Below are 10,648 nucleotides of genomic sequence, written 5' to 3'. Positions count from 1 at the left end.
CTGCCTCTCGGCAACCGCGGATTACTCGTCGGTGTCTGCATTGCCAGTTCCTCCGCCGATTTGTCGTGCTGGCATGCTTTTACTCTCTTTAGCAAGTTATAATTACATGCTCTGCAACTGCGCGCGGCACAAGATGAGCTCTGCTTGCGAATACTGATGCCTGCTTCATCTTCAGTAGAATGGGGCAGGGCCAAGGGCCCGTGGGTCTCTGTTGTCCTGGAAAGGTTAAATGTAGAATGTCCCTCTCAAAATGTAGCATGATAAGAACGAATTATGGATGGCAACATTCTGTTTGAAAATACTAGGGTGACTATTTATTCACTTTTCAATGGTTGGTAGAAAAGAAATACTCCCTCCGTTCACAAATATCATATGTTTTGGATATTTCAATATGGACTACATACGGACTGAAATGAGTGAACGAACGCACTAAAATTCGTCTATGTACATCTGAATCAGAAGAAAGTTAGACCATCTTATTATAGTGAATGGAGGGAGTAGCATATACCTAACATCACTTAGATTGGCTATACAATATGAACAAACACTAGGAGAAAAAAAGGCTAGAACAAGAAGATAAATTAGATTTCTACAGTAGTTCAAGTGTCCATATGCCACTGGTATAATCTTCACCTCTAAACCAAATTTTCCTTGTTTCCCTGTGCTTTCATTCCTTATGCTCCGTCAGAGCTTATATGTATACACAAGCCTAAGTGAGGTCAGCTAGGTTGGTAATTACTTGATGCCTCTGCATTAGCTCTGGTTGATGTCGGCCCTCTGACCTTCCCATGAATTCCATCACCAGCTTTGAGAAAGCTGATGATTCATCTCTAAGTAGATTTCCCGGTGAATCAAACTCTAGTATCCTACCTGCAGCACAAATTGGTAAAAAATGATAATACTTGTCATATAACACAATTTATTGAAAGTGCCAACTTATAACACCCCAAAATATATGCAGAAACCAAAATACTGCAAGTGCTTTTAGTGTTCTTTACCTTCTCCGAGTACAAGAACAAGGTCGCTGTCAATCACGGTGGGGATCCTATGTGCAATTGTAATAACTGTGCAATTGTCCGTTTCTTGCCTTATCGTCTTTTGGATGATATTATCAGTCGCAGTATCAACTGATGCTGTAGCTTCATCTAAAACAAGTATTTTCCTTTTCATCAGCAATACCCTGGCCAAGCACACAAGTTGCCTCTGCCCCACACTCCAGTTTTCGCCATCTTCAACTACTGTTAGATAAACTATAACCATGTAACCGGGCCATCTTGAAAGATGAATTTGGATCGAATGTGAGAACTCTAACTATTTAATCTTACCTGGTGCATCTAACAACCTATTGTCTTCTCTGACAATCTCCTCAAGACGGCACTTACGCAGAACCTGATAGATGAAAATTCCTAAAAGTTAGACTTGACAAAGTAGGAATCTACTAGCGAGCTGCTGGTTCATGAACTGGTAAAATATTACTAGTGTAATTGCTGTGCAAAGAACATTTGCATCATATAGACAATAAAGCACCTTTTTCTGCACTGTATATTGTTTACCTCCCATATTTCAGTGTCCAGATGTTGTTGTAGAGGATCCAGGTTTGTTCTGACAGTCCCTTGGAAGAGAGTTGGTTCTTGTGGTATAATACTCAATCTACACCGCAAATCATGCACTCCCAAAAGCGATATGTCCACTCCATCTATGAATATCCGTCCTGCAGATGGTTCAACGACCCGAAATAAAGCCTGGATGAGAGTAGACTTCCCACTCCCTGTCCGCCCTACCACCCCAATTTTCTTTTCTCCTGGAAATGTGCAGTTCATGCCTTTGAGAACCATGGGCATGTCAGGGCTGTACTGAATTTGGAGAGCCTCGATCTGAATGGTTCCGCACCATGGCCATGTTTCCATTGGTCTACAGTTCTCAATCACTAAAGGAGATTCACTCGGTATGTTTGTGAACTGGAAAATCCTCTCTACCGAGATCATCTTGTTTTCAACATTGCACAGATTCCATATAACCCATGCTTGTAACACATTAAGGTTAAGGCCATAGGTAGCTGCAAGCCCTGCAAGACCTAAAGAAGGAGAAAGAAAAATGATTTATTGTTTCTAGCAATGTGATTTAAAAAAATTAAAGCTGTATAGAATAATGCCTTTCGACTCTAAAACGCCCTAGAACATACAGTCCATGTAACTGAAAATCCTGTTTTACAAAAAAACTTACTTGGATCAATTGTATCCCGTGGCAAGGAGACAAGTATGACTAGCATCACGAAAAACACAAGGTTGAAGAGGAAGTTGATACGGATGCATAGCCATTCAACTGTTGCTGAATTATGGAAAGTAATGCGGGTATAGTCATCAATTAGCGCAAGACTCTTTGTCAAGAACTTCTCTCCCTGATTAAAGCATCTAATAGTTGCAGCTCCTGATACAGTCTCTGAAAAATGGTGGAGGACTGGAGCTTTTCTGATGCCAACCATCCTTGCTAGCTCTCTAGCCGAACTGATGTAATAGCTCTGCATTAAGTATAAGCTACTACTTACTAGTGTGCATTTTTAGAACTTAGGGAAGTAGGTTACAATGAATGAAGCTGTACCTGATACCAAGTGGAGATTGCAATTATTATTATGAATAGCATGAATATTGGCCAAGCAATTTGGGACATGATGAAAATAATGCTGAGGAGCTGAATCATTGCGAATATCAGCCCTGCTAGCCTGTAGGGAATATCTGTGTCAACTGTGGCTTGATCTGTTGAAGCCTGCAAAATGGACAAGCTAAGCCATGAGAACTGAAAAAACAGAGAGTATCTTGTACAATTTCCCTAGTGGAGAGGTACGGTTGTTGGCTCACCCTATTGAGTATCCGACTTGATGGAGTGGAATCAAAGAAGCTCATTGGTGCTCGGAAAATATTTCTAATCATGCCTAAGAAGAGCTGTTGGGCAGTTTTAATGGCAATTGTTGAAAGGAAGACAGCTCTTCCCAATATAAATACCGAGCTTCCTGCAGACAACAGCACAAATATACCAATCATCTTCTTCTTGCTTACTTGATCCTCTCTCTCTGCTGCCCATGCAATCCAGTAGTTGCTACATATCTGCAGTCCCTGGAAAAATATTTGGCATAGAAGAACAACAGGGATGAGACCTCCACCATACGCAGAGGTGACGAACTTGCGGTAAACATCCCATTTGACTCTTCCAGATTCACGCTCTTCTTCACATTCCCTCCCTATGGCATGGCCATCTGATTCTATTTCTGTGGTCAAAATCTGCTTCTTCTGTTGTTTGATTTCGGCCAAGCCATGTGCTTTTGCTGGGTTGACCTGACTAAGGGATTGATCATGTGCAGCCATTTGCTCCGAGAGCTCTCCATCTTTGTCAGCTATCAGATCATCATATTTCCCAGACTGAACAATCCTTCCATCGTTCATAACCTTCAAGTGACCATTCACAGCCATCTGTTAGAATTAGATGTTGCCATGCCCGCATGACATTATAACTCTACATTTTTGCTCTATTTTAAGATATCTACAATGTTTTATTTTTCTGTTTGAACCAAGTTTGAAATGCACAACTTTTCTTTAACTCGGGTAAAAACTAGTTACGCGTGGAAAACTGGGTTGACACCTTACCAGAACGAGGTCTGAATCTCGCAAGAACTCTAGCTGATGAGTAACATACATGACTGTCTTAGAGGACATTAGCCTCAGTAAGCATTCCTGCAAATACAAATTGATCAATTAATTCATTTCAAGAAGTTGATGCTGACCAGATCAAGAATATAAATACTCGATGAAAATACTCTAGCTTATAGATTATTTAATGGCTATACAGATTAGTACTGTAAACGCTGTGTTTACTTGTTTACTTATGTTCCACGTCTTATGCTGTAGGCCTGTAAATTGTAGTGATTGCCCTTGAAGCTCATGTGTTGCTTATGTATTGCAGATTGCTCATGTGTAATTACCTTGAAGAGATGTGCACTAGTATGTGCATCCACAGCACTGAAGGGATCATCCAAGAAATAAACATCAGAATCGCTGTACAATGCCCTCGCAAGTTGGATCCTCTGCTTCTGGCCTCCACTTAGGTTCACACCTCTTTCCCCAACTACAGTCATATCTCCATTGGACCATAACTCCAAATCTCTATCCAAAGCACACCCTTGTAGCACCTCTTCGTATAAGCTTCTGTCCATAGCTTTACCAAAGAGCACATTGTCTTGAATTGTCCCAGTTTGAATCCACGCACTCTGTGGGACATATGCCCTTGACCCGACAACTGTTGGTTCTGCACCGCTAACCCTTGGAATCTCTCCCATGATGCTGTAAAGGAGGCTTGATTTGCCTGAACCAACTGGCCCGCACACCGCAACCTTGAGACCCTTCCCGATGCTCACCTTGCTGTTGATCTTGAGTGTTACCTTTGTTTTCTTCGAGCTATTGTCAGCTTCCCAACTGTACTCTCCTGGTTCAATTACTATTTCACCAGTCATTGCCAAGTCCTTCGTTCCAGTTATGTTGCCATAAAAACTTGGCTTCCCCTGGTAGTCTTCTTTGATGAACTCCTCTATTCTATCCAAGGACACCTTGGTTTGTGTGACCATTGACACAAGCTCAGGGAGGTTGTAGATTGGGTCTTGGAGGATTCTAAACGTGGCAAGGGCTGATAAGACTGTTCCAGCTGACAATGGTATCTCCACAAGAATGCAGACACCAAAGGTAACGACCGAAACCAACGTTGGTGAGGCCCAGAACAGGAAAGCTATTGCTGAGCACGTATAGAGATACTTCCTGAGCCACCCCCTTTCCACATCCCTGAGCTTCAGGAGCTTGTCCAAGTAGGCTGTCTCCCATGCATGAAGCTTCAAGATCCTCATGCTCTTCATTGCCTCAGCCATAGCCTTGATGCGCGAGTCCTTCGCCTCCATTATCTTCATATTGAGGTTCTGCTGTGAATTTGCCAGTGGCGTGTTGCTCACCATCACCAACACTGTTACGAGGACTGCAGACAGCGAGGCCATTGCACCAAGACTATGGTACAGGATGGCAAGTGCTAAGAAAATTTGCAAGGGCAGCAACCAAATCCCATGGATGTACCAGAAGAACTCACCAACCTTCTCGACGTCAACATCAAGGAAGTTCACAACTTTCCCTGCAACTGTGCTCGAGTTCTTCATTAGCAAGGACTTCTTGTAGATGGACACCATCAGTGCTGCGCGCACCTGGAATCCAATTCTGCGGGCGCCAAAGTACCACTGCCGCTGTGAGAGTGACTCAACTGTCTTGGAGGCAAAGAAGAGGCATGCAAGCATGTAGCCATGGCCATGGCCCTTTTCAGTGTTCTTGTCGGAGAGTAGCTCCACCAAGTAGGTGATCAAGAATGGTCCCATATAAGAAGAAAAAGTGTTGAGCCCTGGTATTGGAAGCCAGTTACTGTATTAACAGATTGCCAGGACAAACACTAGTTCTATTATTGAAAAAAGAAGCAGAACTGTTCACTAACCTGCAAAGACTGCATTGGTGACCAAAGGTGTCCAGACAGCACAAATGATGGCTTCCCGCAGTGGCATCGGCTCTGGTTTCTGCTTGTGGAGTGTCTCCTGAAGCAAGGCATATGACTGCTCTGCCGTCTCGGACTGAGGCACAGACGGGATGTGTTCCAGCTCGAGCCTCACCCTGTGCCCCTTCTCAAAGACTGGGTTCAGCCACCGGAATGTGAGGCGACTCCACCACCCCGAGCTAGAGAACCTATCCCTGCTGCTGTCATCAGCGTCCTCCCTCAGTAGCAGCGGCTGGTCCAGCTCTTTCTGGTTTGCTTTGGAAAGGCTCATAGCTACAACCACCAGGCAGATGACGGTGCAGAAAGGAAGAGAAGCGAAATCGACGACGACAGTTGCAGAATCAAAGAGGCGAAGCAAATGCAGCGTGGCGAGGACCGATTCCGATAGGAAGCTGAAGAACCACCAAGAAACAAGAACCGGAGGCCAGTTGGACGATACTACTACTCCTGCAGCATCTTCATGCTTGAAGTAGAGCAAGAGTAGAGTAGACAGAAGCCATGAGGCAGATTCAAATACCAGGCCCGGGGAGACGGCTCGCTGCTTCCAGAACCCAAGAACCGAGAACCCGATATGGGACAGCGCGATGGAAGCGTTGCAGAATGCAACTATACTGGCTGCCCCTCCTCGCTGCCACGAGGCCATGTCGCCGCCTTGCCCTGCCGCTGCTGCTTCCTGATGCCTCCGCTTCCTCCGTTTCAAGAACTCTGCAAGGGTCCAAACCAGCAGGACGGCGAACGCTGCTGCCCGGACGCAGTCCAATGCTTGCAATTGCTCCATGGGATGCTGGAAATCATCAGAAGGTGGCATGGAGCTGTGAAACGCAGCAAGATGGCAAGGAATTGCCCTGTTACACTGAGGCAAGAGAGTGAGAGACAAACTTGGGCAAAAGAAGCTAAGCAGTGAGTAGTGGGAGGGGACGGGGGCGTGTGCTGACCAAAAGGAGGACCTGTCAGCACGTGGTGGCTTGAGACGCGATGTAGTTAGTATGTACTGTAGTTGGGATCTGCAACGGCATCAAGCCTTGTGCTGCTGATCTTTTTCAAGTGACGACCTCAATGTTTACTGCTGACCTAAAACCAACGAAGAAGATAGAATCAATGGACAAATGTATATTGAGATACAAGGGTTTACCGAGAGAGAATCAAAGGGTAGATATTGTTGAGATAAAGGGTTTTGCGGCATGCGTGCATGCATCTTGATTGGGTTTGCTGGCTGACATCTACTCCCTCTGTACCCAAATACATGTCGCTGGAGTAGCTTAAGTTCAGCTACTCCAGCCACATGTATTTCGATACAGAGGAAATAGCTTGGACTCTTTTGGCATAAAGCAGGGGAAAGGTCTGTATCAAAGTCCAGGGATAACGAAACATGCACCAACTAGGCAACTATTAGAGCTGGCCGCGGCGCGGATGGAGTGAGTACAAAGTGCTTTGTCATCTAATCAATTGCTCTTATCCCGCCCAAGGGGAAGGTATATATTCGATTTCAGCTAATGCAGTATGCAGCTAACTGTGCTACTCCCTCCGTCCAATAATATAGACGTTTTTTACACTAGTGTATGATGATGTATCTAGCAGAGGGGTTTCGATAGGCTCGAGCCCCCTTCAAAAATTGGAAAAGAAAAAATACTACTATTCTATAAAACATTTGACCTTATTTGGATCAAATTTGATTTTTTATACACACATTTAACTTTGAGTCCCTTTATTTCTGTCAAGATTTGTCATTGCTAATGTAGTGTCAAAAACGTTTTTATATTATGAAACGGAAGAAGTACTTCTTCTGTTCTAAAATAAATGTCTTAATTTTATATTAATGTTAGTATAAAATATACTACTAAGTTTGAGACACTTAAAACGTAACCAGCATCCTGTCAGGGAGACGGCCGTTTAAACAAACAAACAAACACAAAAAACGTCGGGGAGAAGTTGAGCCTCACCGTCGAAGAAGATTAACTGCAATATCCAGATGCCACTGATTGAAAAGACGACAGGACGGACAAAGAGAGCCGGGGGACGGCCAATCCAAGGTTCCTTGCCTGCCCACGGAGATGAGATGGGATCAAATCTGGGCACGGCCCCGGACCGATCTCGCTCGGGCATCTCGACCGATGGGCGGCGGTGCAAGCCGCCAACCGCGTACTGTTCAGACGCGAGAGGTGCATGCGCCATAGCTGCAGGACGACCCCTCTCTTTTTCCTATACCTATACGGCTATACGCGCATTCGCATGGCGCGTGCATGTCAGTGCCGGAAACTTACACTGGAACTCGGCTAGAGGCGACTCAGGAGTCCTTGACCTTTTTTTTTCTTTTGAGGAAAGTCCTTGACTTCTTGATGGTCCATCTTGTTGTACCTTCTCATCCGCGCGCGCTGTGAATGAACGTACTCTGTCCGTTTTTATTTACTTCGCATATTTACTTCGTACTCTGAACGAACCGCCTTTTCCCTTGCATATAAGTGTTCATCATCAAGGAATAATACACACAGTTGATTCATTTTACATCTCTCTCGTTTACATTACAACACGTTATCAGCACTGCTCTTTCAGAGCACTTTCGACGAGATCGACAGGCAAGAAAGAAAAGGTAGGATGCCTCGTTCAATGCCGACGAACCTTCGTCGCCTGCTGCAGAACGACGTCCGTCGTCGCCGACTTGCTGTTCTCCACCGCAGGTTCGGAGAGCGCCGCCGCTTCGACGGTAGACGCCATGGAGCGGGTCGCTACATCGGCCGCCGCCACGGCGCCGGCGGCTACCGAGCGCTCCGTCACGGCCTGGGCACCCGCTCCATCGACTGGCGCTCGCACGGGAGGCCATCAACTGGCTCCTCACCGGCTCCGTCACGGCCTGGGCACCCGCTCCATCGACTGGCGCTCGCACGGGAGGCCATCGACTGGCTCCTCACCGGCCCTGCCCCGCAGATGCTCGGCTCCTCGCCGGGTTTCTGGTGTTCTGCCCATGGGTGGGTCATCTGCCCACTCCATGGGGATGACACCGCCGCCATCGAGCAGGCGCCCGGACCCGTCTTCGAGTGGGGCTCCACCAGCGCCGCCGCTGCCGACTCCGTCGCGCCGCGCCTCCCGTCTCCGACCCCGGCGGTTGTCGAGATGGGGAGCGGCTCCTTCGCGCCGCGCCTCCCGTCTCCGACCCCGGCGGTTGTCGAGATGGGTGGCGGTTTCCCGCGCCGGCCGGAGCCCCTGCCTCCTTTTTCGCATTTGGCTGAGTAAACAAAAACGGAAGGAGTAATAACATGTGTCATGTATGGCGATTGACGTTGTTGATGCGAAAACAACCGGCTTTTGAACATTTGATCCGATTCCACCCACGTTTTACGCCTCTTTCTAAATCGAGTCGGCACGTTGTTAGGAGCCAGGTGCTGCCGGACGCCATGCGGCTATACGTATGCATGTACTTCGGGAGCGTCCTTGCTAACCTGTAACGTTCTCTGATTCAAGGCCGGCCGGCGTCGTAAATGACCTGCTGTTGTCATTGCAGCATGCATAGATAGACAAGGGCTGGTCAAATTTGGTGTTTTGACCCTTTTTGAAAATTTTAGCTACATATGATCCTAATTTATGAAAAATTAAAAATCTGACGTTTTTTCCTGCCGTCACGGAAGCCAGCAACAAAAAATCCATTGACCCTGGCAGTAGAACACTCATCCTCACGTCAGCGGGTGGTAAACGTCGTTGGCCTCTGGGTTGACCCTACCGTCGACCCCGACAGTAGGGTCTGAATAGTTATAAACCTTGGGGGGGGGGGGGGGGAACCCACCCCACGAACGCAACCCCATCTTCTCCCCTGTTGTGCCGCAACAGAGAGGTTTTCCTCTCGCCCCTCTCTCATCCTCTCCACTCACCCCTCCGATCTCCTTCGTTTCTCCATCTTTTTGTGGATCGAGATGGCTCCACGACAACAGAAGTAAGCTCTCTCAATCCCTTCAATTAGTTTTAGTCAACAAGTTTTCCATTTGATGCATTATTTGGCACAAGATGAACCCTATTTCATCTACTAGTTTTTATCTTTGTTGATCATAGGTTTGTTTAGTTTGGTTCAATATGATGTATGTCGTTGTAGATGAACCCTAGTTCAATTTGTAGTTTGTTGATTCTATCTAGTTACAAGATGAACCCTAGTTCATGTTTATAGTTTTGTTTTGAATTGTTCATTGATGTTTGGTTAATATGATTGATGTGGTTTAATATGATTAAGGTTGAATATGATATGATGCATAAATGCAATTGATTAAAGATATGATGGATAATATATATATATATATATATATATATATATATATATATATATATATATATATATATATATATATATATATATATATATAGAGAGAGAGAGAGAGAGAGAGAGAGAGAGAGAGAAAGTCTATATGTCATCCAGGGTGAAGAATAAGTGTAAAATCACAAAAGACATGATTTCTTTTGGATGTAGTAATTTTATCTCACACACATCATAATCTTACCTCAACGTCAAGTTGTAATCTTACCTCGCATGCATTGAATTCTCTATCGCCATGTTATAATTTTACCTCTCCTCACACATGCATGACGTAATCTTACCTTACATGTATGACACATTTTTTTTCGACGGTCAATTTTAAGAGCCTTTAACTACACATCGTAATATTACCTCACATGCATTTGAGTTCTTACGGTGACCATATGATGCATGAGGAGGTGGGTGAGGAATAAGAATTCATCACCCAGGGTGACGAATAGTCGATCCCTATATAGGAATAATACAACCTAGATTGGGTATATATTTTTAGTTTAATTCAATATGATTCATTTGCAATGATGTAGTAACACTACAAGAAATAAGGTCAATTATGACTCCCTATATTGGTCATTGATTCGTCATTGTTGTCGTTTATTGACCTTTTTTGACCAAATTTACAACGTCAACAGTTGGCCGTCAAGAATGAACAAACATGACATTTCTAAAATTTTGGCCGCAGGTCTCTATTGACCAAAATTTTGATTTGGTCATTACCCATTTGTGTGAGCCACGTAGGATCTGACGTGGCCAAGCTGACGTGGCATTGCTAGTGACCAAATGAAATCA

The 10,648-nt window shown here is 45.1% G+C and overlaps 1 protein-coding gene across 1 annotated transcript; it reads right to left on the bottom strand.

Annotated features, from left to right (window-relative positions):
* Positions 1-457: 457 nt before the first annotated feature.
* LOC123445028 (putative ABC transporter C family member 15) lies at positions 458-8,242 on the bottom strand. The gene is made up of 10 exons (XM_045121943.1): positions 5,512-8,242; positions 3,974-5,421; positions 3,639-3,725; positions 2,856-3,440; positions 2,599-2,763; positions 2,224-2,518; positions 1,554-2,074; positions 1,326-1,389; positions 999-1,238; positions 458-870 (listed from the first exon to the last, which is right to left on the bottom strand). The coding sequence occupies exons 1-10, from the start codon at positions 6,374-6,376 to the stop codon at positions 710-712; spliced, it is 4,431 nt and encodes a 1,476-aa protein (XP_044977878.1). The 5' UTR covers positions 6,377-8,242; the 3' UTR covers positions 458-709.
* Between the last annotated feature and the right edge of the window lie 2,406 nt (positions 8,243-10,648).

The sequence above is a fragment of the Hordeum vulgare genome, chromosome 3H, assembly GCF_904849725.1.
Source record: "Hordeum vulgare subsp. vulgare chromosome 3H, MorexV3_pseudomolecules_assembly, whole genome shotgun sequence".
NCBI lineage: Eukaryota > Viridiplantae > Streptophyta > Magnoliopsida > Poales > Poaceae > Hordeum > Hordeum vulgare.
The sequence above is the reverse complement of the archived record's forward strand: the minus strand, read 5'-3'. Positions and strand labels throughout refer to the sequence as shown.